The sequence below is a fragment of the Melanotaenia boesemani genome, chromosome 8 (assembly GCF_017639745.1).
Source record: "Melanotaenia boesemani isolate fMelBoe1 chromosome 8, fMelBoe1.pri, whole genome shotgun sequence".
NCBI classification, from domain to species: domain Eukaryota; kingdom Metazoa; phylum Chordata; class Actinopteri; order Atheriniformes; family Melanotaeniidae; genus Melanotaenia; species Melanotaenia boesemani.
Window position 1 is genome coordinate 1,135,816 of NC_055689.1, and position 27,439 is coordinate 1,163,254.

At 40.2% G+C, this 27,439-nt stretch overlaps 1 protein-coding gene across 3 annotated transcripts in view; it reads left to right on the plus strand.

Annotated features, from left to right (window-relative positions):
- Positions 1–27,439, plus strand: part of kcnn1a (potassium intermediate/small conductance calcium-activated channel, subfamily N, member 1a) — a 147,910-nt gene that overhangs the window by 67,678 nt on the left and 52,793 nt on the right. For all 3 annotated transcript variants that reach the window (XM_041991453.1, XM_041991454.1, XM_041991452.1), the window contains exons 2-4: positions 4,107–4,580; positions 23,992–24,087; positions 25,284–25,702. In XM_041991453.1, the coding sequence (XP_041847387.1) occupies positions 4,107–4,580; positions 23,992–24,087; positions 25,284–25,702 (989 nt within the window). The remainder of the gene's footprint in view (positions 1–4,106; positions 4,581–23,991; positions 24,088–25,283; positions 25,703–27,439) is intronic.

The following is a 27,439-nucleotide window of genomic DNA, read 5'->3' on the forward strand; positions in this document are numbered from 1 at the left end:
GCAGAGGTAAATCCAGCAGGATATTTAAAGCTCCAGCACTCACTCCACCACCTGAAGTCTCACTGCATAATAAATATGATGTGTTGACTCATATTAAAATGAATGATGATGAATGTAATGCAAGGATCTATAAAAACTCAAGAAATAGCCCTAAAACTCAGCCCAGGGCTAACCAGACCAGGAGGAGAGGCCAAAATTCCACAAACAGGAGAACTAGACCCTGGTACTACTGCTGCAGTATTAACCCTTGTACTACTGCTGTAATACTGACCCTGGTACTACTGCTGTAGTACTGACCCTGGTACTACTGCTGTAATACTGACCCTGGTACTACTGCTGTAGTACTGACCCTGGTACTACTGCTGTAATACTGAACCTGGTACTACTGTTGTAGTAGTAACCCTGGTACTACTGTTGTAATACTAACCCTGGTACTACAGCTGTACTACTGACCCTGGTATTACTGCTGCAATATTGACTCTGGTACTACTGCTGTAATAATGGCTTGGTACTACTGCTGTAGTACTGACCCTTGTACTACTGCTGTAATATTGACGCTATTGCTACTGCTGTAGTAGTAACCCTTGTACTACTGCTGTAGTACTGAACTTGGTACTACTGCTGTAATACTGACCCTGGTACTACTGCTGTAATAATAACCCTGGTACTACTGCTGTAGTACTGACCCTGGTACCACTGCTGAAATACTGACCCTGGTACTACTGCTGTAGTAGTGACCCAGGTACTACTGGTGTAATACTGACCCTGGTACTATTGCTGTAATACAGACCCTGGTACTACTGCTGTAGTAGCAACCCTGGTACTACTGCTGTAGTACTGACCCTGGTACTACTGCTGTAATAGTGACCCTATTACTACTGCCATAGTAATAACCCTGGTACTACTGCTGTAATACTGACCCTGGTACTACTGCTGTACTACTGACCCTGGTACTACTGCTGTAATAATGACTTGGTATTACTGCTGTAGTACTGACCCTTGTACTACTGCTGTAATATTGACGCTATTACTACTGCTGTAGTAGTAACCCTTGTACTACTGCTGTAGTACTGACCTTGGTACTACTGCTGTAATACTGACCCTGGTACTACTGCTGTAATACAGACCCTGGTACTACTGCTGTAGTAGCAACCCTGGTACTACTGCTGTAGTACTGACCCTGGTACTACAGCTGTAATAGTGACCCTATTACTACTGCCGTAGTAGTAACCCTGGTACTACTGCTGTAATGGTGACCCTGGTACTACTGTTGCAATACTGATCCTGGTACTACTGTTGTAAAATTGACCCTGGTACTACTGCTGTTGTACTGACCTTGGTACTACTGCTGTAATACTGACCCTGGTACTACTGCTGTAATAATAACACTGGTACTACTGCTGTTGTACTGACCCTGGTGCCACTGCTGAAATATTGACTCTGGTACTACTGCTGTAGTAGTAACCCTTGTACTACTGCTGTAGTACTGACCCTGGTACCACTGCTGTAATACTGACCCTGGTACTACGGCTGTAGTAGCAACCCTGGCACTACTGCTGTAATACTGATCCTGGTACTACTGCTGTAGTAGTAACCCTTTTACTACTGCTGTAATAATGACCCTATTACTACTGCTGTAGTAATGACCCTGTTACTACTGCTGTAGTACTGACCCTGTTACTACTGCTATAGTATTGACCCTGTTACTACTGCTGTAATACTGACCCTGGTACTACTGCTGTAATACAGACCCTGGTACTACTGCTGTAGTAGCAACCCTGGTACTACTGCTGTAGTACTGACCCTGGTACTACTGCTGTTGTACTGACCTTGGTACTCCTGCTGTAATACTGACCCTGGTACTACTGCTGTAATAATAACCCTGGTACTACTGCTGTTGTACTGACCCTGGTGCCACTGCTGAAATATTGACTCTGGTACTACTGCTGTAGTAGTAACCCTTGTACTACTGCTGTAATACTGACCCTGGTACAACTGCTGTAATGATGACCTTGGTACTACTGCTGTAGTACTGACCCTGGTACCACTGCTGTAATACTGACCCTGGTACTACTGCTGTAGTAGCAACCCTGGTACTACTGCTGTAATACCGATCCTGGTACTACTGCTGTAGTAGTAACCCTTTTACTACTGCTGTAATAATGACCCTATTACTACTGCTGTACTAATGACCCTGTTACTACTGCTGTAATACTGACCCTGTTACTACTGCTATAGTATTGACCCTGTTACTACTGCTGTAATACTGACCCTGGTACTACTGCTGTAGTACTGACCCTGGTACTACTGCTGTAACATTAACCATGGTACTACTGCTGTAATAATGACCCTGGTACTACTGCTGTAATACCGACCCTTGTACTACTGCTGTAGGTGTAACCCTGGTACTAGTGGTGTAATACTGTCCGTGGTACTACTGCTGCAATAATGACCCTGGTACTACTGCTGTAGTACTGACCCTGGTACTACTACTGTACTACTGACCCTGATACTACTGCTGTAAGACTGGCCCTGGTACTACTGCTGTAATACTGACCCTGGTACCACTGCTGTAGTACTGACCTTGTACATGGATTTACAGCGGTGTCTGCGGGATTTTCTATCAGAGGCAACACTCGAGCTAATTTCATGTGCTTTATTAAAGTGTGAGGTGGATATTTCACTACTGAGGCTGCTCAGCTTAAATAGTCTTTCTACACCTGTCCACATCTGTCCACATTTGTCCACATCTGTACACATATGTACACATCTATCTACATCTGTCTACATCTGTACACATCTGTACACATCATTCCACATCTGTACACATCTGTACACATCATTCCACATCTGTCCACATCTGTACACATCTGTCCACATCTGTACACATCTGTACACATCTGTTTACATCTGTAAACATCTGTACACATCTATCTACATTTGTCTACATCTGTCCTGGTCCAGCTCAGAAACAGCTGTAAACTGGACCAATGAGGAACATTTAATTAGTCCAGGTAAAAGCTCACGAGGAAACTTTGTGGTTGGAAATTATGTGATTTCAACGTTTTATGCTTGTTGGCTTATTTTCCCGCGTGTTTGGAGGGTCCTGCTGGTGCAAATACACCTCCACAGGTGGGCTGCTGCATGGAAAAGTTTGGGAACCCCTCTTAAGGTTGGACAGTCTCTTAGCTTAAGTGGTATCAGGCACGTATTTAACCTTTTGTCTGCATAGGAGCATTTTTTAACACAAAACTATTAGATTTTTGAGTTTGTATGTAAAACATTTGTCTGTAAATTATTTTTTTCCACACATTTTTTTTGTATAATGTGCATGTGTAAAGTCCTTTTTTGTGTGTAATTTTTAGATAATTCTGCATAATTAGATAATTATGCATTTGAGCATAAATCTGAAAGAACCCAAAGTTACGCACAAATTTGTTCACACTGTTTACAAACCCAGTATCACACACAGTGATGGCGCTGCTGAGCAGGCACTTGATTGTCTGCACAGCTCAAAACAGCAGACTCAGAGTTTTCTCATGGCTACATCCCACATACGAAACTCTGCTGCTCATCCCAGGAATGCATTTTCCCTCCACATGTGGTTCTATTTAAAATACAAATAAACAGACTTTCCAACCATATAAGATTTACTGCATTGTTATAACAAAGAGATCATCCACCAAACAATCATTTACTTAATTTTTGTCTTAAGTTTCTATGTTAAAATCTCTCAGGTAAGTTAATTTCAAGAAGACTTTGAATGCTTTTGAACTCGTACTTTGCTGCTTGGTTAATGGTGCAACAAGCAAGACCAAGTCTTCCAATCAAAATGTCCAAATGAGTTTCAATTCTATAATATGGCTGTCGATGATGTTCTATGAATTGCTATGTATGATGATTTCTTTATCTTAAAGGCCATAGAAATACCTTATACATTTATGACCATTCCATTAAAATTCATGAACTAAACTTATTTGGCCTTCACAGTTACAGGTAGTATGCATGCATTAATATTCTGTGTGGGTTTCTTCACCCCTCTGTCAGTCTTCCACCCTTCTTGTTATACTGTTTAATTTATTTATTTCTATTTCTTTTATTTGCAGGCCACTACTGGGCAGAAGAAGCTGAGCCATGCTGGATCCAAGCCCTCCCTCTCTGAGAGCAGTGGCAGACTCCCTCAGATAGCCATGAACACCTGCAAGTACAATGGTGGAGTGGTGAGACCACTAGTGGGCAGTCTGGCGTCCTCGTCGCGCCGCAACCTCGCAGACCTCGACTCGGAGACACAGCCTTTGCAGACACTGCACAGCTCTGGTCTGGAGGTGGTGGTATCCAAGGGCAATAGCGGCGAAGACCCCAGCAAGGCATCTAACGAGAGCCTGGTCAGGGAGGGTAACGGGCGGGGCGGAGGCAGGGCTCCCCAGAAGAAAAACAAAGACATTGGCTACAAGCTTGGCCACCGGAGGGCGCTGTTTGAGAAACGGAAACGGCTCAGTGATTACGCGCTCATCTTTGGGATGTTTGGGATTGTTGTCATGGTGACAGAGACGGAACTGTCATGGGGGGTTTACACTAAGGTAGGCAGTGCATGTACATGACGCATGAGTGGGAGCATGAGTGATTGCTGTTATTTGTTGTTTTTTGTGGGGTTGGCAGCTGTCAGGTTGAGGAGTGATTATTAGTCCTGATGTGCATTGTTTAACCACACTGTCGGGAAATTTGCTGGATCGTCTTAGCCCCTTAAATCTTCTTTTCTCTGTCTCTCTCTCTTTCTCTGAATAAAAGCTCATAAACCACAAGTTAGACTGCCCAAACATCCACTAAGAACACCCAACAAGTTTATGGTCAGAGGCAGTACTATGGTCAAGAATAAGAACATTTCAAGCTAACAAAACTAGATAAAAGAAACTTGCATATACGAAATCTGATGCACACAATCAGAAACAGTTCTGATAAGAGCATTCAGTGTGGTTGAGGGTATTTGGGCTTTAGTGGACTTTATTCATCAGTGGATTGACTGGAAGGGGGTCAGAGAGAAGAGGAATGACGTGCAGGAAAAGGCCAGGACTCAAACTCGGGTCAGCTGCAATGAGGAACTGAAACCTCTGTACATGGGCCGAAACACACCACCCCAATGTGCAGTCTTCATTTTCACAACAAAGTTTCATTCAGTTTCAAAGTCTTAGTTTTAGTAATAATTTAATAATTGGAATCATGAATTTTAGTTAACTAAATAAAATATTACAACTGACTACATCTACAGTAGATTTATTCAGTTATCATACAAGGAGAAAGAGTAATTAAAGAATTAATTAATTAAAGAAAGAGTAGAAATGTCTGATTAGACACATGGTGAAGTGACTCATCTGTTAACCCTTTATGGACTGCACTTAGTATCTCACTGTTGTCATCTTAAGTGAATGAAGGAAAAGAAAAAAAGGCTTTTCTCTTAATGTATAATAAGTCTCTGGTGGTATAATTGGTTGTTTTGACTACTTTGATATTTCACCTTTAAAAAAGTTTTCTTGCCTTATTTGGTTTCATTCTTTTCAGCAAAATCTCACTTGATTTTTCAGTTAGTTTTTTTAAACTATGAGCACACTGGACTTAAAATCACACAAACATGAAATCCAAGCAGAAAAAAGTTTGATGTTTTACTGTGAAAACCACAAACCATTTTTACAACTTAGAATGCAAAACTAAACAGTTTCATCGTTTAAAAGGCTTATTTCAAATGTAGTAAACAAAGTCATAAACGACCATTTACATCAAAATATCTCAATGTAGAAGTGTTTACAAAACAATCAGTTATCAGCATAAGACTTATTCCAGTCCCAAAACCAGTTCCTGTCCACTAGAACACAGAAGTTCCTTTTGGACTAAAGATGAACCGGAGCTGGTTTGGTGCTGGTGCTAGAGCCGGTGCTTAGCTGGTGCTTTCAGCGAACCTCTTCGGTTTTCCACAGACGGAGCCAAATCGGCGCTGCATCATTACATCATCCAAAACACAACTGAATACACCGCCTTGAGGAGCAAGGAGGAAGTTAACATGGAGTTTACTGTCCTGCTCTTGTTCTTCCAAAAAGCTTCTGTTGTTTATTCCAGATAAAGCATCTGTAAAAGTTGGCAAAGCCAAGGAAGCGTTGGAGTGCTTTAATGTTGTCAGGTCTGAGCCAGTCTAGGATGGCATGAACCTTCCTCTGGTCCATTTTAACCCCCCAGGCCCCATCACATAACCCAGAAATTCAACCGACAGCTGGTGGAAGGAGCATTTTTCTGCCTTAAAGGAACAACTGGTGAGCTCAGAATCGTTCTATTACTGGGTTACATGATGGATTTGAGTCTGGAAATCTTGGGAGAAGATGAGAAGATCATCAATGTATGTGAGGAGATATTGGTGAAACATGTCACGAAATATCTCATTCATAAACCCGTGGAAGATAGAGGGAGTGTTAGTCAGGCCATACAGCTTTACAAGGTACTCATAATGTCCAGTAGGGGTGATGAATGCCATTTTCCACTCATCTCCATGCTGTTTACGAACAAGATGCACTTCGGAGGTCCAACTTTGTAAACACTTTGGTTCCTCAAAGCTGCTCAAGGGCTGACAGCACCAGCGGGAGTGGGTACCTGTATTTAACAATAATCTGGTTCAAGGCCCAGTAGTTGAGACAGGGTCTCAGCTCGCCTTCCTTCTTTCCTACAAAAAAAAAAAGCTTTAGGCTACCAGAGATGTGGAGGGTCATATGTAGCCCTGTGCTTGTGCTTCAGCTATGGCCCGGTGTCCCGGGATGGGTGTGCTGGGTAAGGTGTCAGGCAGTGGTGGCATCAGAGCTCGAGGCGCTGTCGCATGGAGCCGTAGATGAAGTGTCCCGCAGACCTTGGAGTCCAGGAGGGCCGTGACAGTAAAAGAACCAAAAGGCAGTGACAAGGTGACTGGTGTAGAGAGAGGATTGGAAAGTCTGTGTCCAGACTCACAAGAACATGCAGAAGTTGGATAGGACACGCCTCGAAATGTTGGCCCGCCTGGCCACAGCATACGCAGCGTCCCCCTGAGAGTCGTCGTGATGCTTCGCAAGAGTGAGACGCACAGCTTCCACCTGCATGGGCTCTGAGATGGCAGCAGGAGAAGTAGCAGCTGCAAGGGACAAGTCCAGAAGGCAGTTTTTTCGCCGGTGGGCAACACTTATGGCGAGCGCTCCAAGCCCAGACTGTCATCATGTGCCGAGAGCTGAAGGCAAAGCCAAGGTTCTAATATCATCCAGAACTGAGTGAGTAACGCCGTTTTGTTCCAAGCGGCAAGTGTTCGAAAGGTTAGGGTGTGCTCATTGATCGGCTTGTGTACCTGCTGGAGCTGGAATAGTTGCTCTTGGACCAAGGAATCACCCTGAGGGAGCCCAAAGACCTCCTCGAAGTGCTGTACAAACCAGGTGTAGGATTGAATGACCTTGCCCTCTTGCCGCCAAATTGCCTCGGCCCACTGGAGACAATGTCTGGAGAGAAGGAAGATGACATAGGCTATTTTGAAGTGCTCGGCCTGGATTCATCTCCATGGAGAGGGAGCACTGGAGCAGAAAGCCACTGCGTTGACACGGGTCTTCGGAGTAGTGGCTGGGACTGGCCACGGGGCTGGCAGAATGAGCTGGGGAAGCCATGAGGAAGAGGCAGCTCCCAGAGTGCATGCCACTCCTTCCACCAGTGCAGTGAACTCGGTAGTGCTGGTTGTAGTAGACGGTGCCATCCGTTTTCTGTTATGAAGGACCTTCACAGAGACAGATAGGTGTTTAATGCTGATACTGATCACAAGCAATGGTCTTACTGAATAAGCAAATGGAGGCAAAAAGACTGGAGTCTAGAAGAAAACCAGGTGAGTTAGAGATTGCAGGAAAGTCGACGAGGTCCGACGAGGAGTGAGCGTAGAGCTGGCGATTATAAAGTCTGGTTGAAAAACTGGCCGATGTTTAGACGTGTAACATCAGACAGAAGAAACTGTCAGTGTGAATAGGTTTGTTTGAGAACTTTTTAAATCATTTTCAGGGCCCTTTAGTGTAAATGACATCATCACACTTTAATATGAATGTTCTCAAAATCCCAAAATTTCATCAAATCTAAACTGTAATTGTGACAAAACCATAAAAGATATTAAAATTGCCTTTCAGGCAGTATCTTTAGTCATCTGTTTTACCTTTGTAATTTCTATTTGAAAGTGTGTGTCACTTACATGGCTCCAGAACATTGTTAATAGTATATTACATTGTTAGTAGTATATTTTATTGTTAGTAGTAGTAGAACAGAGTTAATAGTATATTACATTGTTAGTAGTATGTTATATTGTTAGTAGTATATTATATTGTTAGTAGTAGTAGAACATTGTTAATAGTATATTACATTGTTAGTAGTATATTTTATTGTTAGTAGTAGTAGAACATTGTTAATAGTATATTACATTGTTAGTAGTATATTATATTGTTAGTAGTATATTATATTGTTAGTAGTTAGTAGAACATTGTTAATAGTATATTACATTGTTAGTAGTATGTTATATTGTTAGTAGTAGTAGAACATTGTTAATAGTATATTACATTGTTAGTAGTATATTATATTGTTAGTAGTAGTAGAACATTGTTAATAGTATATTACATTGTTAGTAGTATATTTTATTGTTAGTAGTAGTAGAACATTGTTAGTAGTATATTACATTGTTAGTAGTATATTATATTGTTAGTAGTAGTAGAACATTGTTAATAGTATATTACATTGTTAGTACTATATTATATTGTTAGTAGTAGTAGGACATTGTTAATAGTATATTACATTGTCAGTAGTCAGTAGAACACTGTTAATAGTATATTACATTGTTAGTAGTAGTAGAACATTGTTAGTAGTATATTACATTGTCAGTAGTCAGTAGAACATTGTTAATAGTATATTACATTGTTAGTAGTCAGTACAACATTGTTAGTAGTATATTACATTGTTAGTAGTTAGTAGAACATCGTTAGTAGTACATTACATCGTTAGTAGTATATTACATTGTTAGTAGTTAGTAGAACATTGTTAGTATTATATTACATTATTAGTAGTATATTACATTGTTAGTAGTATATTATATTGTTAGTAGTATATTATATTGTTAGTAGTAGTAGAACATTGTTAATAGTATATTACATTGTCAGTAGTCAGTAGAACATTGTTAATAGTATATTACATTGTTAGTAGTTAGTAGAACATTGTTAGTAGTATATTACATTGTCAGTAGTCAGTAGAACATTGTTAATAGTATATTGCATTGTTAGTAGTCAGTAGAACATTGTTAATAGTATATTACATTGTTAGTAGTTAGTAGAACATTGTTAGTAGTATATTACATTGTCAGTAGTCAGTAGAACATTGTTAATAGTATATTACATTGTTAGTAGTTAGTAGAACATTGTTAGTATTATATTACATTGTTAGTAGTATATTATATTGTTAGTAGTAGTAGAACATTGTTAATAGTATATTACATTGTTAGTACTATATTATATTGTTAGTAGTAGTAGAACATTGTTAATAGTATATTACATTGTCAGTAGTCAGTAGAACATTGTTAATAGTATATTACATTGTTAGTAGTTAGTAGAACATTGTTAGTATTATATTACATTGTTAGTAGTATATTATATTGTTAGTAGTAGTAGAACATTGTTAATAGTATATTACATTGTTAGTACTATATTATATTGTTAGTAGTAGTAGAACATTGTTAATAGTATATTACATTGTCAGTAGTCAGTAGAACATTGTTAATAGTATATTACATTGTTAGTAGTTAGTAGAACATTGTTAGTAGTATATTACATTGTCAGTAGTCAGTAGAACATTGTTAATAGTATATTGCATTGTTAGTAGTCAGTAGAACATTGTTAATAGTATATTACATTGTTAGTAGTTAGTAGAACATTGTTAGTAGTATATTACATTGTTAGTAGTTAGTAGAACATCGTTAGTAGTACATTACATCGTTAGTAGTATATTACATTGTTAGTAGTTAGTAGAACATTGTTAGTATTATATTACATTATTAGTAGTATATTACATTGTTAGTAGTATATTATATTGTTAGTAGTATATTACATTGTTAGTAGTAGTAGAACATTGTTAATAGTATATTACATTGTCAGTAGTCAGTAGAACATTGTTAATAGTATATTACATTGTTAGTAGTTAGTAGAACATTGTTAGTAGTATATTACATTGTCAGTAGTCAGTAGAACATTGTTAATAGTATATTGCATTGTTAGTAGTTAGTAGAACATTGTTAATAGTATATTACATTGTTAGTAGTTAGTAGAACATTGTTAGTAGTATATTACATTGTCAGTAGTCAGTAGAACATTGTTAATAGTATATTACATTGTTAGTAGTTAGTAGAACATTGTTAGTATTATATTACATTGTTAGTAGTATATTAATTGTTAGTAGTAGTAGAACATTGTTAATAGTATATTACATTGTTAGTACTATATTATATTGTTAGTAGTAGTAGAACATTGTTAATAGTATATTACATTGTCAGTAGTCAGTAGAACATTGTTAATAGTATATTACATTGTTAGTAGTTAGTAGAACATTGTTAGTATTATATTACATTGTTAGTAGTATATTATATTGTTAGTAGTAGTAGAACATTGTTAATAGTATATTACATTGTTAGTACTATATTATATTGTTAGTAGTAGTAGAACATTGTTAATAGTATATTACATTGTCAGTAGTCAGTAGAACATTGTTAATAGTATATTACATTGTTAGTAGTTAGTAGAACATTGTTAGTAGTATATTACATTGTCAGTAGTCAGTAGAACATTGTTAATAGTATATTGCATTGTTAGTAGTCAGTAGAACATTGTTAATAGTATATTACATTGTTAGTAGTTAGTAGAACATTGTTAGTAGTATATTACATTGTTAGTAGTTAGTAGAACATTGTTAGTAGTATATTACATTGTCAGTAGTCAGTAGAACATTGTTAATAGTATATTACATTGTTAGTAGTTAGTAGAACATTGTTAGTAGTATATTACATTGTCAGTAGTCAGTAGAACATTGTTAATAGTATATTACATTGTTAGTAGTTAGTAGAACATTGTTAGTATTATATTACATTGTTAGTAGTATATTATATTGTTAGTAGTAGTAGAACATTGTTAAGAGTATATTACATTGTTAGTAGTATATTATATTATTAGTAGTAGTAGAACATTGTTAGTAGTATATTACATTGTTAGTAGGTAGTAGAACATCGTTAGAAGTGTATTACATTGTTAGTAGTTAGTAGAACATTGTTAGTAGTATATTACATTGTTAGTAGTTAGTAGAACATCGTTAGTACTATATTACATTGTTAGTAGGTAGTAGAACATCGTTAGTAGTATATTACATTGTTAGTAGTATATTACATTGTTAGTACTTAGTAGAAAATTGTTAGTAGTTAGTAGAACATTTTTTGTCGTATATTATATTGTTATTAGTCAGTAGAACATTGTTAGTAGTATATTAAATTGTTAGTAGTTATTAGAACATTGTTAGTAGTATATTACATTGTTAGTAGTTAGTTGAACATTGGTAGTAGTATATTACATCGTTAGTAGTTATTAGGACATCGTTAGTAGGTTATTACATTTTTAGTAGTTAGTAAAACATTGTTAGTAGTATAATACATTGTTAGTAGTGAGTAGAACATTGTTAGTAGTATATTAAATTGTTAGTAGTTATTAGAACATTGTTAGTAGTATATTACATTGTTAGTAGTTAGTTGAACATTGTTAGTAGTATATTACATTGTTAGTAGGTAGTAGAACATCGTTAGTTGTGTATTACATTGTTAGTAGTTAGTAGAACATTGTTAGTAGTTAGTAGAACATTGTTAGTAGTATATTACATTGTTAGTAGTTAGTAGAACATTGTTAGTAGTATATTACATTGTTAGTAGTTAGTAGAACATTGTTAGTAGTATATTACATTGTTAGTAGTTAGTAGAACATTGTTAGTAGTATATTACATTGTTAGTAGTTAGTAGAACATTGTTAGTAGTATATTACATCGTTAGTAGTTAATAGAACATTGTTAGTAGTATATTACATCGTTAGTAGTTAATAGAACATTGTTAAATGAAGTTTAACATTGATAAACGAGTGGCTACGGTCGCTACATGGTAAGAAGCTAATGTAAGTTAGCCAGCCACACACAATATCAACAAGTGGCTACTATTGCTACAAGCTACGAAGCTAGTAAGTTAGCCAGCAGTTTGCCGTCGCTTCAGCGTTATTGTTGGAACGTTACAGCCGGTGGTTTAAAGTTACGTTATAAACAACCACCACCAAACTTTTGAACTTACCACGATGTCTTTGTGGTGAACTGCGACTTGTCTCTTCAGGTTTGTGTTTTTTCCAGCTACATTTCCATACCACATTTCATAAGCTTTTTTTTTTCTCCTCTTCCATGTAGCGAAAATGGGTCCATATATCACGTCTTCTCTTTTTTCTGGGCCCTGTGCAAAACATGGCCACTAATGTCTTCCTTTTAACTTTTCACCATGAATCCACCTCCTGTCTTTCCCATGTGTTTGTTCACCTGCCAGCTGCAGGTTTGAAAGGGGAGTGTGTGAGTGGCGGAAGAGCTGAGGAGGCGGAGGAGACACAATTTGACAAAATCATATAATTATCGTCTCGTCTTTGTTTGTGAACTAAAATGTCCATAGATTTTAGCCCAGTTTTTATTTAGTGAACTACATTTTCATCCCATTTTTATTATACATGAACATGCATTCCAATTTAGTTCCAGTTATTGTTTCTTAATGGGGATTTTAGTCCTGTCAGTCAAGTTTTCATCCAGTGAAAAATGTGAGTTAATGAAAATATTTTCGTTAGTTTTCAGTAACGAAATTAACACTATTTGTTGGAAGTGTAGTTTGTGCATGTCCTCAGAAATGACATGTCCCAGTGACTGGTGTTCTCGAACTGCTACATTCGAGTGGTCACAAGGTCTGAAGATAGACAGCAGTAAAAGAAATAGAAAGTTCTCAAGACCAGAACAGACCATCTTGTTTTTTTATATATTGGATCTTTTTAGTAGGACATATGTCACTCCAGGGTTACCATATAGTAGGCAAACGGTTGTCTGTTGTGGGATTTGTGGTTGTTTGGGGAACAATAAAGTGGTGGAGCCATCTTTGAATGATCTGTTGTTTCATCTTGGGTAGCTGAACTGTCTGATGAGCTGAACCCTGTTACGACCCACTATAGGGGTATGAGAGGGTGTAACAAATAAGAGTACTGTGGACAGATGTTAATAAAAGGATACTGTTAAACTTTATTGTTACAAGTGGAAATGGGGAAGTAACAAATGGTGGTAACATATAAATGTTGGGGTGAGCGGAGCTGCCCAAATCAAAAACACAATAACCACTATGGGCATCTTAAAGTCAGCTAGTTGAAAACAAAACCCAGGAATAATTAGGGATGTAACGATATTGACGATATCGCGATATTGCAGTAATAAAAGTGTCTCGATGTCTTCGTGGTCATGTTACGATATTTAAAGGCCAGGAATCCATCAAAAAAACAAGAATAAGCAAGCTCCCTTGGAATAAAGCACTGTAAACTACATAGACCATGATCCTTGCGCTTACGAACCGCTGTTGAGCCAATAGGAGTGCACACTGTTCATACAACAGTCGAGCATGGTGGATAGCGGCGAACACAGCTCGACTCACGTGAACGATGATGAAAACAACCCCCAAGTTGAGATGGTGCAAGCCCCTGCAGCTTTTAAGTCCGATGTATGGAAGCATTTTGGTTTCGCCGTGTCACAAAACGCTAAAGGAGAGAGGGTAGCGGACAGACAATGGACCATGTGCAAGCACTGCCACGCTACAGTGCGATACAACACAGGAAACACAAGCAACATGCGGAGTCATTTGACGACCCATCATCCCGAAAAGTTTACAGATTCTCTCACAAAGAAGGTCCCGTCCGGCCAAAAAACATTACAGGAGGCATTTTCAACAACTATGCCACACAACAGCGCAAGGGCTCAGGAAATCACGAGGTACATTGCTGAATACATAGCGTGTGATCTACGCCCCTTTTCTGCAGTAGATGGCAAAGGATTTAAAAGGTTAGTGGCCAAGCTTGAGCTGAGGTACAAGATGCCATTGTGGGCTCATTTTAGTCAAACTGTGTTCCCTGCTCTTTATCGTGAGACAAAAGAAAAAGTAATGGTGAGCCTTAAACAGTCAGAGTGCGTCGCTATTACCACTGATGGGTGGACTTCATGAGCGACACAGAGTTACATTACTATTACTGCACATGTTTTAACGAGTGAATGGGAGATGAAGAGTTACGTTTTGCAAACAAGACAGCTAAGCGAATCGCACACTGGTGCAAACATAGCTGAAATGCTCAAATCTGCAGTGAGTGGGAGCTGGACAAGATTGGCATGAGGATTGCTGCTGTTACAGACAACGCAAGCAATATGCACATAGCAGTAAATGAAGCACACTAAATCTGGCCTCCCAAGCCGGTTTGAAGGTAAACGCAGTCAGCCGCCTCCTTGGTAGAGTCAGACGTGTGGCAAGCTTTTTTCATCGCAGTTCTACAGCCACAGCTGTGCTGACCACCAAACAAAAACTACTGAATCTCCCTGTGCACAAACTGATGATTGATGTAGTGACTAGATGGAATAGCTCACTGGACATGGTGGAGCGCTATCTAGAACAACAACAGGCTGTTGCAGCAGCCCTTCTGAGTGATGAACTGAGGCAAAAGTCACGTGAAATAGACACTTTGGACACAACTGACATTGCAAACGCGGAAGACCTTGTGAAGCTTCTTTCACCAATAAAAAAAGCCACAACTGTGCTCTGTGATGAGTCGCAACCAACAATATCTCTCATTTCACCACTAAAACAAATGATCCAAGACAGCATGGCCACAGACAACCATGACTCCAATGCCATTGCTCAGATGAAGGCAGCCATACTGAAGGATTTCTCTGACAGATACCAAGGAGAAGATGAAAAGTTCTTGTAGGAGAGCAGTGCCTTGGATCCACGCTTTCGGACCTTGAAACATCTAGGCAGCAGAGAAAGGGAGGACACCTTTGAAAGAATAAAGTTGAAAGCGTCACAGATGCAACAACAGGTAAATATTTTTCAGCGCTGTGCCTTAGAGAAATGTAATACAATGTAACAAAATGCTAATTTAATGTCTCTTTTATGATTTAAGAACCAGGACCAAGATGTGCTGCCACAGAGCCCACATTCAGTAGGTTTGGACAGCGAGAGCTTTGTGCCTCCTCCAAAGAAGCATGCCCTTGAGGACTTCTTTGGTAGCTCCTTTAGCCGTAATGACTCAGAAGTCACAGGTGGAATTCAGGCAGAAATAGACTCTTACTGTAAGGAATCAGTGGTTTCTCTGTCTGCTTGTCCTCTGAAGTGGTGGAGAGACAATGCAGGGCAGTATCCTATTCTGTCCTCATTAGCAAAGACCTACCTGTGCATACCCGCTACTTCAGTGCCCAGTGAGAGAGTCTTTTCTACAGCAGGGGATATTGTAAATGCTCAAAGGTCTGTTCTTCTCCCTTGCAATGTAGATCTTTTGATCTTTCTGAAGAAAAACTTGAACATAACTTAAAGGATAAGTCAGTATTTTTCAGTAGGCTTTTTGCCTGACTATTTTATCTAAATTTAAGTTATGTTCCTAGATATTGTTTCAATGGGCAGTTTTTATTTGCCTAACACATTTATGATTGATTTTACACATTTGAACCTGACTTAACTTGATCTTTGTTTTCACTTAAAGGGAATTTCCTATTGTTTACAGTTCTAGATTTAACTTGAACATTGCACGTAAGAAGAAACAGTTATGTGACCAAGTATTACCAAACATTGTATTAATGTTCCTGACTTGAATTTGCACTTTAAAAGCATTAAGTGATCAGTGTTTTATGTTGTCATGATCCATAAATATAACAATAAATGGCATGGTGACTGGCAAAAGCAGATTAAATGTCAGCTTTTTTGTTATTCTCATCATAAACACAATATCAGGAAAAATTTTACAATACCGTGAGCCTCTCCACAATATCGCAGTAAATATCGTACCGTGAGATCAATATCGAAATCGTATCGTACCGTGAGATTTTGATATCGTTACATCCCTAGGAATAATCAACGAAAACTTGCCTACTAATCTAAGATGAAGGATTAAGCAGGAGGTGAAGGTGGGTCTGTTCCAGCCAATCTTCAGCAGGCAGGAACCAAGCAGAGCCAATCTCTATAGGATGATGACACAGGTGTTTACATACAAAACGAGAGGGTAATTAGGCACAATGACAGGCAGCCGTAACACTCCCCCCTGAAAATACAAAACCCAACCAAGGGTTTGGTATAACACATATATACTCATTATGTACGAACTTGGCATACTCACACCCAGGACAAGGGATCAGCTAACAAATTCTCTGTCCCGTTGTTTGTGTCCTTGAGAGTAATCCTAGACCAACAGAGCCCATGAGGCGCTGATAGTGGTAGAACACCCAGGAATGGAAAACTAGAGGGTGTGATCGGTGACCACCAAAATAGGCGATGAACTGGACCAAATATAAATTTCAAAATGCTGAATGGCTATTAATGTGAGAGTTTCCTGTTCCAAAGCACACAACAAACAAAATGTATGGCACATAATGTATAACAGGCCCTAGTGCGGCAGCTGTTGGCATCAGGAATCGTTCCTTCAGAGCTTGTGATGGTCTAGGTGGAGTGTGACCAAAGACTGGCTTTGCAGGACTGTAATCAGAAGATTCCTGTTTTGTTTCACAGGCCAACGGAAGATCTCTGATACTGCTATCAGATGGTTCAGGTCCGATATCCGTTTCATCTGACACAATTATGGTGTGCACTACACTAGTATCTGCAACAGGTGCCACGGTATGTATAGATTGTACAAATATCGAATCAGCTAAGTCGATGCCCTCATTCTTTTTATCTTGGGCACGCGTCACCACACACTCCGAATAAATGAGATTTTGCTCTCTCAAGTTACTAGAGTTGACAGTGGGGATGCGGGTTTCTACAATTTCCAGAGCTGGAGTCACACAACCTCCAGCCACGTTGTTACTCGTTAGCATGGTAACTCCTGGAGTGGGAAGTTCAGGACAGGTTACAACAGGAAAAAATCCGGTTACTAATTCAGATTGGATGTAAACATGATGAAGAGGTCTGGGCATGTATCCCATTTCAATCCCTCTGATGACTAAATTATAACCACAAGATGAATTAGCAGAGAAGGGCAACGCACTGGTAACAATTAGTGTCTGTGATCCACCTGTGTCTCTGAGAATGCGGATTGGTACCTGATCCTCCAATCTCCCTGCTAATGAGACAGATCTGTAAAACACGAATAGTGAAAAACATGACTCAATTGGACTTTTCTTACCTTCATCAGCGTCTCTGCGGCAGGTCTGCACTTGGATTAACCCAACCCCTTTTTGGGTGTTTTGATTTTTCCTTTTCAAAGCCACACAATCGGCTAAGAGATGTCCTGTTTTATGACAATAGAAACACTCTCTGGTTTCTTTTATATTCGGAGGTTTAGCAGACGTGACAGAAACTTTCAGAGTCACATAAGAAGAGCGAGTCAAGTCCAGCAGGTTTAAACATTTTATGAGTAAGGCAGAACTCATCGGCCAAGAACACAGAAGAAGAAGGTGTTGTTACTGTCTGTTCATTCAAATAAGGACAGTACTGTCAAGCACACATTTCTTAAATTCCTCAACCAAGATGAGTTCTCTCAGAGACTCATAATTAGAAGCCTTAGAAGCAATACACCATTTATCAAATAGATTGATTTTTTTCTCGAGCAAATTCAACATGCGTTTGATCAGGAGTTTTCCTTTGCTGTCTGAATTTCTGTCTATATGCTTCAGGCACAAGTTCATAAGCTTGTAGAACTGTGGTTTTGACCATGTCATAATTCAAGCTGTCCTTCAATGGAAGAGCTCCAACAACCTCTTGCGTCTTTCCTGTCAACTTACACTGCAATAATAATGGCCACAGATCTCGCGGCCAACTCAACGCACCAGCAATGAGTTCAAATGCAGCAAAATACAGATCAACCTCTGAATCCCTAAAAGCAGGCACCAAGGACATACACTTGCTCACATCAAATGCAGGGGAAGCAGAAGGAGCCGCCGTTGTAGCAGTGGCGGAAGGGGGCGGTGCCTGGGCTTGAGCCTCCAGCTCCAGCCTTCGGAGTCTGACAGCCTTGTCAGCCTCTATTTCCAGCTTCTGCAGGTCAAATTCCATCTGAGCCTGGCAAGCTCGGGCCTTCTCACGGGCCTCCAGCTCCAATCGAGCCAAGCTCACTTTCAACCAAGCCCAACCATGGGCTTCACTGCTTTCTGAGGAAAGTGGATCGTAGCGAGGAAGCGTACCTGGTGTTTCTGCCTGTTTCTTCCCTCCTCAGCAGCACCTGCGCTGGGAGTCTGAGGGTGAGGTTCCACCTCCCCGTTCGTTGGGTGGCCCCTAGCCAGAGCACCCTTACACACACCTGCGGTCTCCGCAGCCACCTTCAACACCCCAGGAGCTTCCAACTGTTCCACCAGAAGAGCCTTAATCTAGCTCTTGATGGCCTGTTTTGGGATCACCAGATCGAAATGATCTGCAAGTGGCAACAGCCACATGAGAAGGAGCCACAAGAAGAACACAAGAAATAAAATCTCCCGGACGAGCCCCCACTTTGTTATAACCCACTATAGGGTTATGAGAGGGTGTAACAAATAAGAGTACTGTGGACAGATGTTAATAAAAGGCAGCTGTTAAACTTTACTGTTACAAGTGGAAATGGGGAAGTAAAAAATGGTGGTAACAGATATTGTTGGGGTGAGCGGAGCTGCCCAAATCAAAAACACACTATGGGTATCTCAAAATCAGCCAGTTTAAAACAAAACCCAGGAATAATCAAATGAGTGAACGAAAACTGGCCTACTAATCTAAGACAAAAGGTGAAGCAGTTCCAATAGCTATGCTTATGTAAAAACGCTATACAATTACAGTTATAAACTAAACTAGCCCAACACATTCTAATGTTAACTATTCTAAACTAACTAAACAGTACAACTTAAACTCTACAAAACAACTTCAAGAGAAGCCAAAAGAGCTTTTACTTGTTATCAAAACCAGAAAAGAAACAAGACTATCAGTCAATAAATCAAACAAAAAACTACACCAACCAGCTCTACCGCTGTGGGAAAAATCCTAATCTGTCTAACCAAAATACCACCAGCCAAGTACACGAACAAAGTCACCATGAGTCCAAACAAGCCAAGGGCAAACTGTGCCAAACAGCTGCCAAAGAATGAGCAGTCTATTTTTCCCCTGGTGGGTGACAGCAGAAGAAGGGATTGGACCAGCCATGATCCAGTCAGGAGGGAGGAGGTGAAGGTGGGTCATTTCCAGCCAATTTCCAAGACTTCATCCTGAGATCAGAATATAGCCATAAAAGACCTGTCATTATGACCACAGTTTAGCTCTGATGTTTCTCCCTCAGTAACCCACTGAAAGTCAGCATTTGGCTGCTGTCTCAGAGTAATGGTTTTTTTTACTTTTCTAATTAATAACATTACCATGACAGCTGAGGAAACTTCCACAAAAATGTCCACATATTTATGCTAGCATGTTAGCTTTAGCATGAATTTGAGGATGACTGACCATGTTGCTTCAGATTAATTTTTTTTCATCAGGGAAAGTAGCTGCACACAAAGCATCTTGTTTTATGTTAATCTGTGAATCACGTCTCCCGGTGTGGATATGTTGTCTTATTAGTTTTCTCAGAGCTAACTGCATGGTCTTCCCAAGTGTGTCTTCCTCCTGACCACTCATAGAAATTTAATGGTTGGTTCTCATCCCAACTAGTCCCACCTTTCCACACAACTAAACTTTATTAGTTAACAAAAGTGTCAGCACTCATAGTTTGTCTCATTTTAATAAAAAAGAAGACAATAATCTTTGACGGAAACTACAATTATAGCTGTTTGTAGATTGAATAAATGCTGGTGAAGTCCTAAAACTGCTCTGCTGTAGAAAAACAGGCTCAACCAGCTAATTTCAATCAAGCCCGCCAACCAGGAGCAGTTTCCACCACTTGGGGATGAGCTAGGAGTCATCTGATCATTTCAGGTTTGCCCACTTCCTTCTCAGTTTCATGTGGTTGTTAATTAAAATGTCTTTTAGACTGAATGTCTTGCATTTTCCTGGTGCTGATTTCAAACCACTATGCTGATACAGTTAGCTTAACAATGGCTGGCAGGATTGGGTGTGTTCAAGTCCTCTCACATTAAACTAGGAGTAATTTCTTAGTTGTATTAATCTCAAAGCCTGATGGGGAAAAAAAGACTGATAGGTGTGCCTGCTGGAAATCTTAGAAACGCTGAAAGCTGCTGAAGATGCAGAAGTTGCTGAGACCTTGGTGAAAACATTGGTACTGTCTTTATGGAGTAATCTAGTAATTCACAGAGAAAATTTTCCTCACTGGACACGGTTACATGGTGTTTTTAATTCAGAATTAATTATTCAGAATTAAATAATTCAGAACTAAAGTATTCTCCTTCGTGTTTCCATGAAAATAGTAATTCTGAATTGAGGTTTACATGGAAAACACATTTTATCGCCTTTATTTATTCGGCTTTAGATCTGGAGGAGGGAAAGGGTTTTGATTGGACTGGGAACCGTGACGTATTTACGTCTACTGGAAGGAAATAAAGTCCACTTCCTGCTTCTTCTGTTTCGTCTACAACATGGACGACCACGTAATAAGAACCATCTTCACACTGATGGTGATTCTAGTTGTGAAGCAGCAGCTCGACACCAGCATCCTGCTTCACTGTGGTCAGCTGAGGAGGAGAAGGGAGGTAGAGGACCACGTCATCATGGTGACAGGACAAGGGGAGCATGCAGGGATGACCCGAATTCATTTACATGATGGAGGAATTATTCATTTTAGATTTAAAATCAGAATGAACCAGCCACTTAATTCTGATTTAAGTTCGGAATAGCCATTTTAATTCGGAATTAGGTGTTTACCTAATTATGGTCATTTTAAAGAGGATTTAAGTTTTATTCTGAATTAAAGGGGACTTAAAACGCTCATGTAAACGTGGCCAGTGTTCTGGATTTTTCTTTTGGAATTAGTTGTAGTAATTCGGTAGTGGGTTAGCAAAGGACACAATGTGTCTGACGTTAATACATGAGATCTGATAATCTTGCAGGTTTAGAATATGAGTGTTTGACTGTAGTAAAAAAAAAAAAAAAAGGGTATTTTATATAAAAGTTTTAGAACTAGCTATGAAATTCGAAGTTAGAGGTGCTGAAGCAATAAGTGTTACGGTCTCCACTTGTTTGTACCCCTGTAGTGATTTAAAGTAGGTGTCTGCCTCCCACCCAGAGAAGGCATAGCACAGGAGGCCCCCAGGGTTCTGAGAGTCAGTATGGTTGTTAAAATGAAGGCCATGCCCCCACAAAACAAGTTCAGGAGGATCTGCTTAAGTTCTTTATCTTTTAGATGTTTTGTACACATGGAACTGGCTTTTGGGAGCCAAGAAACATTAAGTTTCAAGCCCAGGTCTCTAAGTCTTGTCAATGTTTGTTCAATGTGCCTGCCTTAGGACAACAGATGCAATTTAGCTTTTGTGGCTAATTCTGGCATATTTACTGTGAAGCTTTTGCTCATATGTTGATTAATATGCATTGTCCTAAATAAATAAATAAATAAATAAATAAATAAATAAATAAAAAGTGAATGAATGGGGGTCATTAAAACCTGCTCAACAATTTAATAAACTTCCATGAACCCAGAGACAGACTGACTGTAAAAATGAATCAGTGAGCATGGCTGGTGATGTTCCTTCGGGTTTTCTCTGCTCATGGTGTTTCTAAAACTCTCAGACATGTTGTTTATTTGTTTGCCGCTCAGCTAGAAGCTTTTCAGACGCTAACGTGTCTGTGTGCCGGTGAAGCACTCTACATGGTGTAAAAACTTTACACCATGAAAAGTGGTGGATAAAAACAAGCATGTTTGAGTTTCCTCGTTGAAACAAACTCTGCCCTGGATTAAATGTGGAACATAACTTAACCTCAGTGTCCCTCTAGTTTCCATCAGTTTCTAATATGTTGCCAATTTAAGCATTTTGAATGATGGAGCATGCAATGTAGGCCTCTCTCCTCTTTCCCATTTGCAAAACAATTTACCTAATTTAATTCTTGCCTCTTTTGTTACCATAGAAAGGGTTTAAATATATCAGTAATGTGACTGGAAACGTAACTTTGCGGCTGAATTGAGCTTCTATACTGTGATGTTTATTATGTGAACTTTCCCATTAAAATGAAGTTTAATGTGTTTGTCGATCTGTATTTTCTTGAGTTTTTTCTTCTTTTCTGGTGTCCCACAGCTGTGCTTGTTAGAGTCAAGGATTGCTTCTCTTACCTCACAGAGTAGGTTTTTATGCATGATAGCGAAGCAGTTTTTAATTTTTTTTAATCCCAACGAAGCAGCTTGAAAACACTTTTTTTTATTTTTGCATGAAAACTTGAAACTTTTATGAAACTGAAAAAAAGACACGGATCAGCAGGTTTAGTTTCTCAGTGTTTTTTTCTTGGTTAGAAGCTACCTGTGGGTTTGTTTTGAGAGAAACATGATGGGCTGTAACCCGCCAGTGTTGGGGTCCTGCTGCGCACCTGTGGGCTCATCTGCCGGATGATTTATGGCCTTTTAGGAAAAGGTTTGTGGTGACTGAGTGGGATTGAGTCCAGTTCGTCTAGCTGACCTCAGCTGGAATGAAAATGACCTGCTGTCTGAGTGGCACCACACCCCCTCCCCTCCCACCTCAGGGTACGAACAGCCCGTTTTCCATCACGGCACCGAGCCGACACCTGAGGTTCCTGAGTCCTGGATGAAGGAAACAGGTAGTGGCAGAGAGCACTGGGACTGAGAAACCCTTCAACCTCTGGCAGGTGGATTAATTTTTATACTCTGTGTTATGTCATCTGGGACTGGGAACAATTTCCCAGTGTCTTGAGAACATGTTTCTGAACTGAGGAGCAAAGCAATCTAACTGATAGCTAAAAATACATCCTGTTGTAGATCCGACTAAAGGACAGAGGACTACTGAGCAGCTCTGACTGACGATTATTTTTACCTAGTGTTGGTATAATGATAATCTGATCATTAGCTTCCTGCAGAGCAGCCTTTTTACACCAAGTCTGATTCACCTGTTGGAATTTTGTTCAGTAGGGGGGGTTTGAATAGTACAGCTTCTCATTTCCTAGATCTATGGGCCCCACATATGAGCGTAGTCACATAAACAAGGCTGAAGCACTAGCATCCGCTGGTCTATTTATCACAAGCGGTGCTACGGTGGCCATGCTGTTGATGTAAGCCTCGGTTTTTAGCCCGCCTGCTTGTGGTGGGCTTTGATGAATTGGTGGTTGAGATGTTGGAGAACAGTGTTCTTTTCCAGGCTGCACCTACACCAGTGTTTCTCAATCCTGGTCCTCAGGGACCACTGCCCTGCATGTTTTAGTTCTTTCCAACTCCAGTACACCTGATTCAGATTAATTGAACTGCTTGTCAAGTTCTTTGCAAGCCTGCTAACGAGCCATTCATTTGAGTCAGGTGTGTTAAAGATGGACACCTCTGAAACATGCAGGGCAGTGGTCCCTGAGGACCAGGATTGAGAAACACTAGCCTACACCTGTTTAGCAACACCTTGAATGTGCTGTTTGTGTGGAAAGCACATTATGTGGAATGAGCAGACATTTTTGCTGCTGTATAAATAAGATTAACATTTGTTTTCTTATATGATTGTTGCATGTGCATGCTATTCATAGTCCCAACTACTCGTAATCTATTCTGACATCCTCTTTCATGTCTGTTTTTTGTCTCACTGCAGGAATCTTCATACTCATTTGCACTGAAATGCCTTATCAGCCTTTCCACTGTTATATTGCTTGGTCTTATAATAATGTACCACGCCCGGGAAATCCAGGTAAGTGAAATAAGATTTTTTTTTTTTCTTTTAAAACCAGCAGAAATTAAGATGATTCATTCTTTGTATGGTGATTAGGCAACACTAAGGAAGTAATTTGTGATTTGAAAGATTAGACTGTGATGGAAGACCACTGTGTAAAATATGAAAGGGTGGCAACCCTCGAACCGGTAACCCTCAGGCTACAAAACGATCACTCTACCCACTGAGCCACGCCGCCCCTCTGGACTCCTGTTTACTATCATTTGTTAGGCTGATTTATTCAACTCTTAATCACATTTGTTCTGATTTATATTTATTAGACTCTTCCTCCTCCCCCTGGTCTCTAGCCTGGTACCCCCTTAATATGCTGTCTCCAGTCTGGTACATCCTCATGCTGGTAACCAGCCTGGTACCTCTTTCCTTATACAGGTTACCAGTCAGGTACATCCTCAATGTACTGGACTCCAGTTTGGTGCCTCCTCCTCACACTGGTCTTCACTATGGTATCTCCTCTTCACACTGGTCACCTATTACCTCCTCAATATGCTGGTCCTCTTCACTGGGTCCACCTTCTACTACCTGGTCGTCCTCTCCATCAGGTCCACTTTCTAGTACCAGGTCTTCTTCTTTACCCGGTATCCATGTTTTCATGATGTTTCTACCAGATTCTGAGCCTAGCATCTGAATGTGGAGCTGAAATGGAGACTCATCAGACCAGCAACGTTTCTCCATCTTCTATTGTCCAGTGTTGGTGAGTGTGTGTGAATTGTAGCCTCAGTTTCCTGTTCTTAGCTGGCAGGAGGCACCCGGTGTGTCTTCTGCTGCATCCTGGTCCAGACAACTGCTGCTCTGGATATTTTCTCTTCTTCAGACCATCTCTGGAAACCCTGGAGATGGTTGTGGGTGGAAATCCCAGTAAACACTCAGACCAACAACCATGCCACGTTCAAAGTCTCTTAAATCCTCTTTCTTCCTCATTCTGATGCTCAGTTTGAACTTCAGCAGGTCGTCTTCACCACGTCTAAATGACTACATGCTGCCGTGTGATTGGCTGGTTCAATATTACTGTAAATAGGAAGTAGAACAGGTGGAGATGATGAAGAGGAGGGGGAGCTTATATTATGTGATTTTACCAACAGGAATGACATGAAGAATTGAATCAAATGCTCCAGACATAAGTAAAATGTCTTTGGTCTCTTTGTGTTTTCCCTCAGCTGTTTATGGTGGACAATGGTGCAGACGATTGGAGGATAGCCATGACATATGAGCGAATCTTCTTCATCGTGCTGGAGCTTCTGGTCTGTGCCATTCACCCCATCCCAGGCCAGTACGTCTTCACCTGGACGGCGCGGCTGGCCTTTACGTACACACCATCTGTGGCCGACGCTGACGTAGACATCATCCTCTCCATCCCCATGTTCCTGAGACTCTACCTCATTGGCAGAGTCATGCTACTCCACAGCAAGCTGTTCACGGACGCTTCGTCCCGCAGCATTGGTGCCCTCAACAAGATCAACTTCAACACGCGCTTTGTCATGAAGACTCTCATGACCATCTGTCCAGGAACCGTTTTGCTGGTGTTCAGTATTTCCTCCTGGATCATTGCTGCATGGACTGTGCGTGTCTGTGAGAGGTAAACATAGGCTTAGGGGTACCAACTGAAAAGCTGATGCACAGCTGCATAGCTTCGTGGATTGCTAGACACCTTTTCTCCTGTCACCTTTATGTCTGTTATGTCCCATGCTTCTCAGTCTTCCCTTGTTTTCTGCCACTCACACGCAGCTTTCCAGATAAATGTGTGTAATCATTAGCATAGGTCAAATGTAAATAATGTTCAGGTATTTGCAGGAAAGTTTCACTGATTCACCCCCGTAGTGTACGACACTACAGTCTGACATAAGTCTCATTAGCTCAGCGCTCACTCACAACTTCCCACTCCTTGTTTTTATTGCTATTTCTGATAGCTTGTCCATAATTCATGAGTGTCTAATTGTTTGTTTGCTGAATGGTTTGTTTTGGTAATGCGAAGCAGCCCGCAGGATCTTCTAACCCATTTTCTCTCCCAAACTGTGCATCAGGGTTCGTCTCGTGGGGGGCAGCAGTGATTCTCAGTGAAAACGGAAGAGGCAGGGAGGAACGGAAAGCTTTCTTTTCCTTTCAGTTTTTGCATTTACATGGGAGAAATGAGACGTTAATGCCAGCTTTGATGTTGTAAAGTCATTTCTACATGGCTGGTTGGGTGGGGTTGCTGGAGAGTGGAAGATCTATCACAGCAGAAGTTGTCAGCCCCATGCTGGCAGACATGCACCACTTTGAAGAAGTTAAATATCAAAACAGAGGAATTCAGCCATGCTTAGTTTCCTTCCGCAGCTCACACTGCCTTGTTTTACTAATTAACCCCGTCATTCCCTCCTCTACCATACTCTTACTACTACCTTGTTAACCTGTCACTAACCACCCCCCTTAATACACTTTACCATGGAGCCTCTCAGTAGCCCATCCTACTCTAATTACAAAAAGGTTGAATAAAATGCAAATAAAACAAGAATGCAATGATTTTCAGATTCCATCCATCTTTTATTCCAAGTAGAAGTTCAAGGACATCTCAGATGATGAAACTGAGATATTTCACCATGTGATGGAAAATATGAGCTGATAGTGAATCTGATGAGGCAACACGTCTGGAAAAAGTAGTTCCAGGGTGATGTTTAGCACGGTGTAAAAAGTAGTTCCAGGGTGGTGTTCAGCACGGTGTAAACAGTAGTTCCATGGTGATGTTCAGCACGGTGTAAACAGTAGTTCCATGGTGATGTTTAGCACGGTGTAAACAGTAGTTCCAGGGTGATGTTTAGCACTGTGTAAAAAGTAGTTCCAGGGTGATGTTTAGCACGGTGTAAAAAGTAGTTCCAGGGTGGTGTTCAGCATGGTGTAAACAGTAGTTCCAGGGTAATGTTTAGCCCTGTGTAAAAAGTAGTTCCATGGTGATGTTTTGCACGGTGTAAAAAGTAGTTCCAGGGTGATGTTCAGCACGGTGTAAAATGTAGTTCCAGGGTGATGTTCAGCACGGTGTAAACAGTAGTTCCATGGTGATGTTTAGCACGGTGTAAAAAGTAGTTCCAGGGAGATGATCAGCATGGTGTAAAAAGTAGTTCCATGGTGATGTTTAGCACGGTGTAAAAAGTAGTTCCAGGGAGATGATCAGCACGGTGTAAACAGTAGTTCCAGGGTGATGTTTAACACGGTGTAAAAAGTAGTTCCAGGGTGATGTTCAGCACGGTGTAAAAAGTAGTTCCATGGTGATGTTTAGCACGGTGGAAAAAGTAGTTCCAGGGTGATGTTCAGCAGAGTGGAAAAAGTAGTTCCAGGGTGA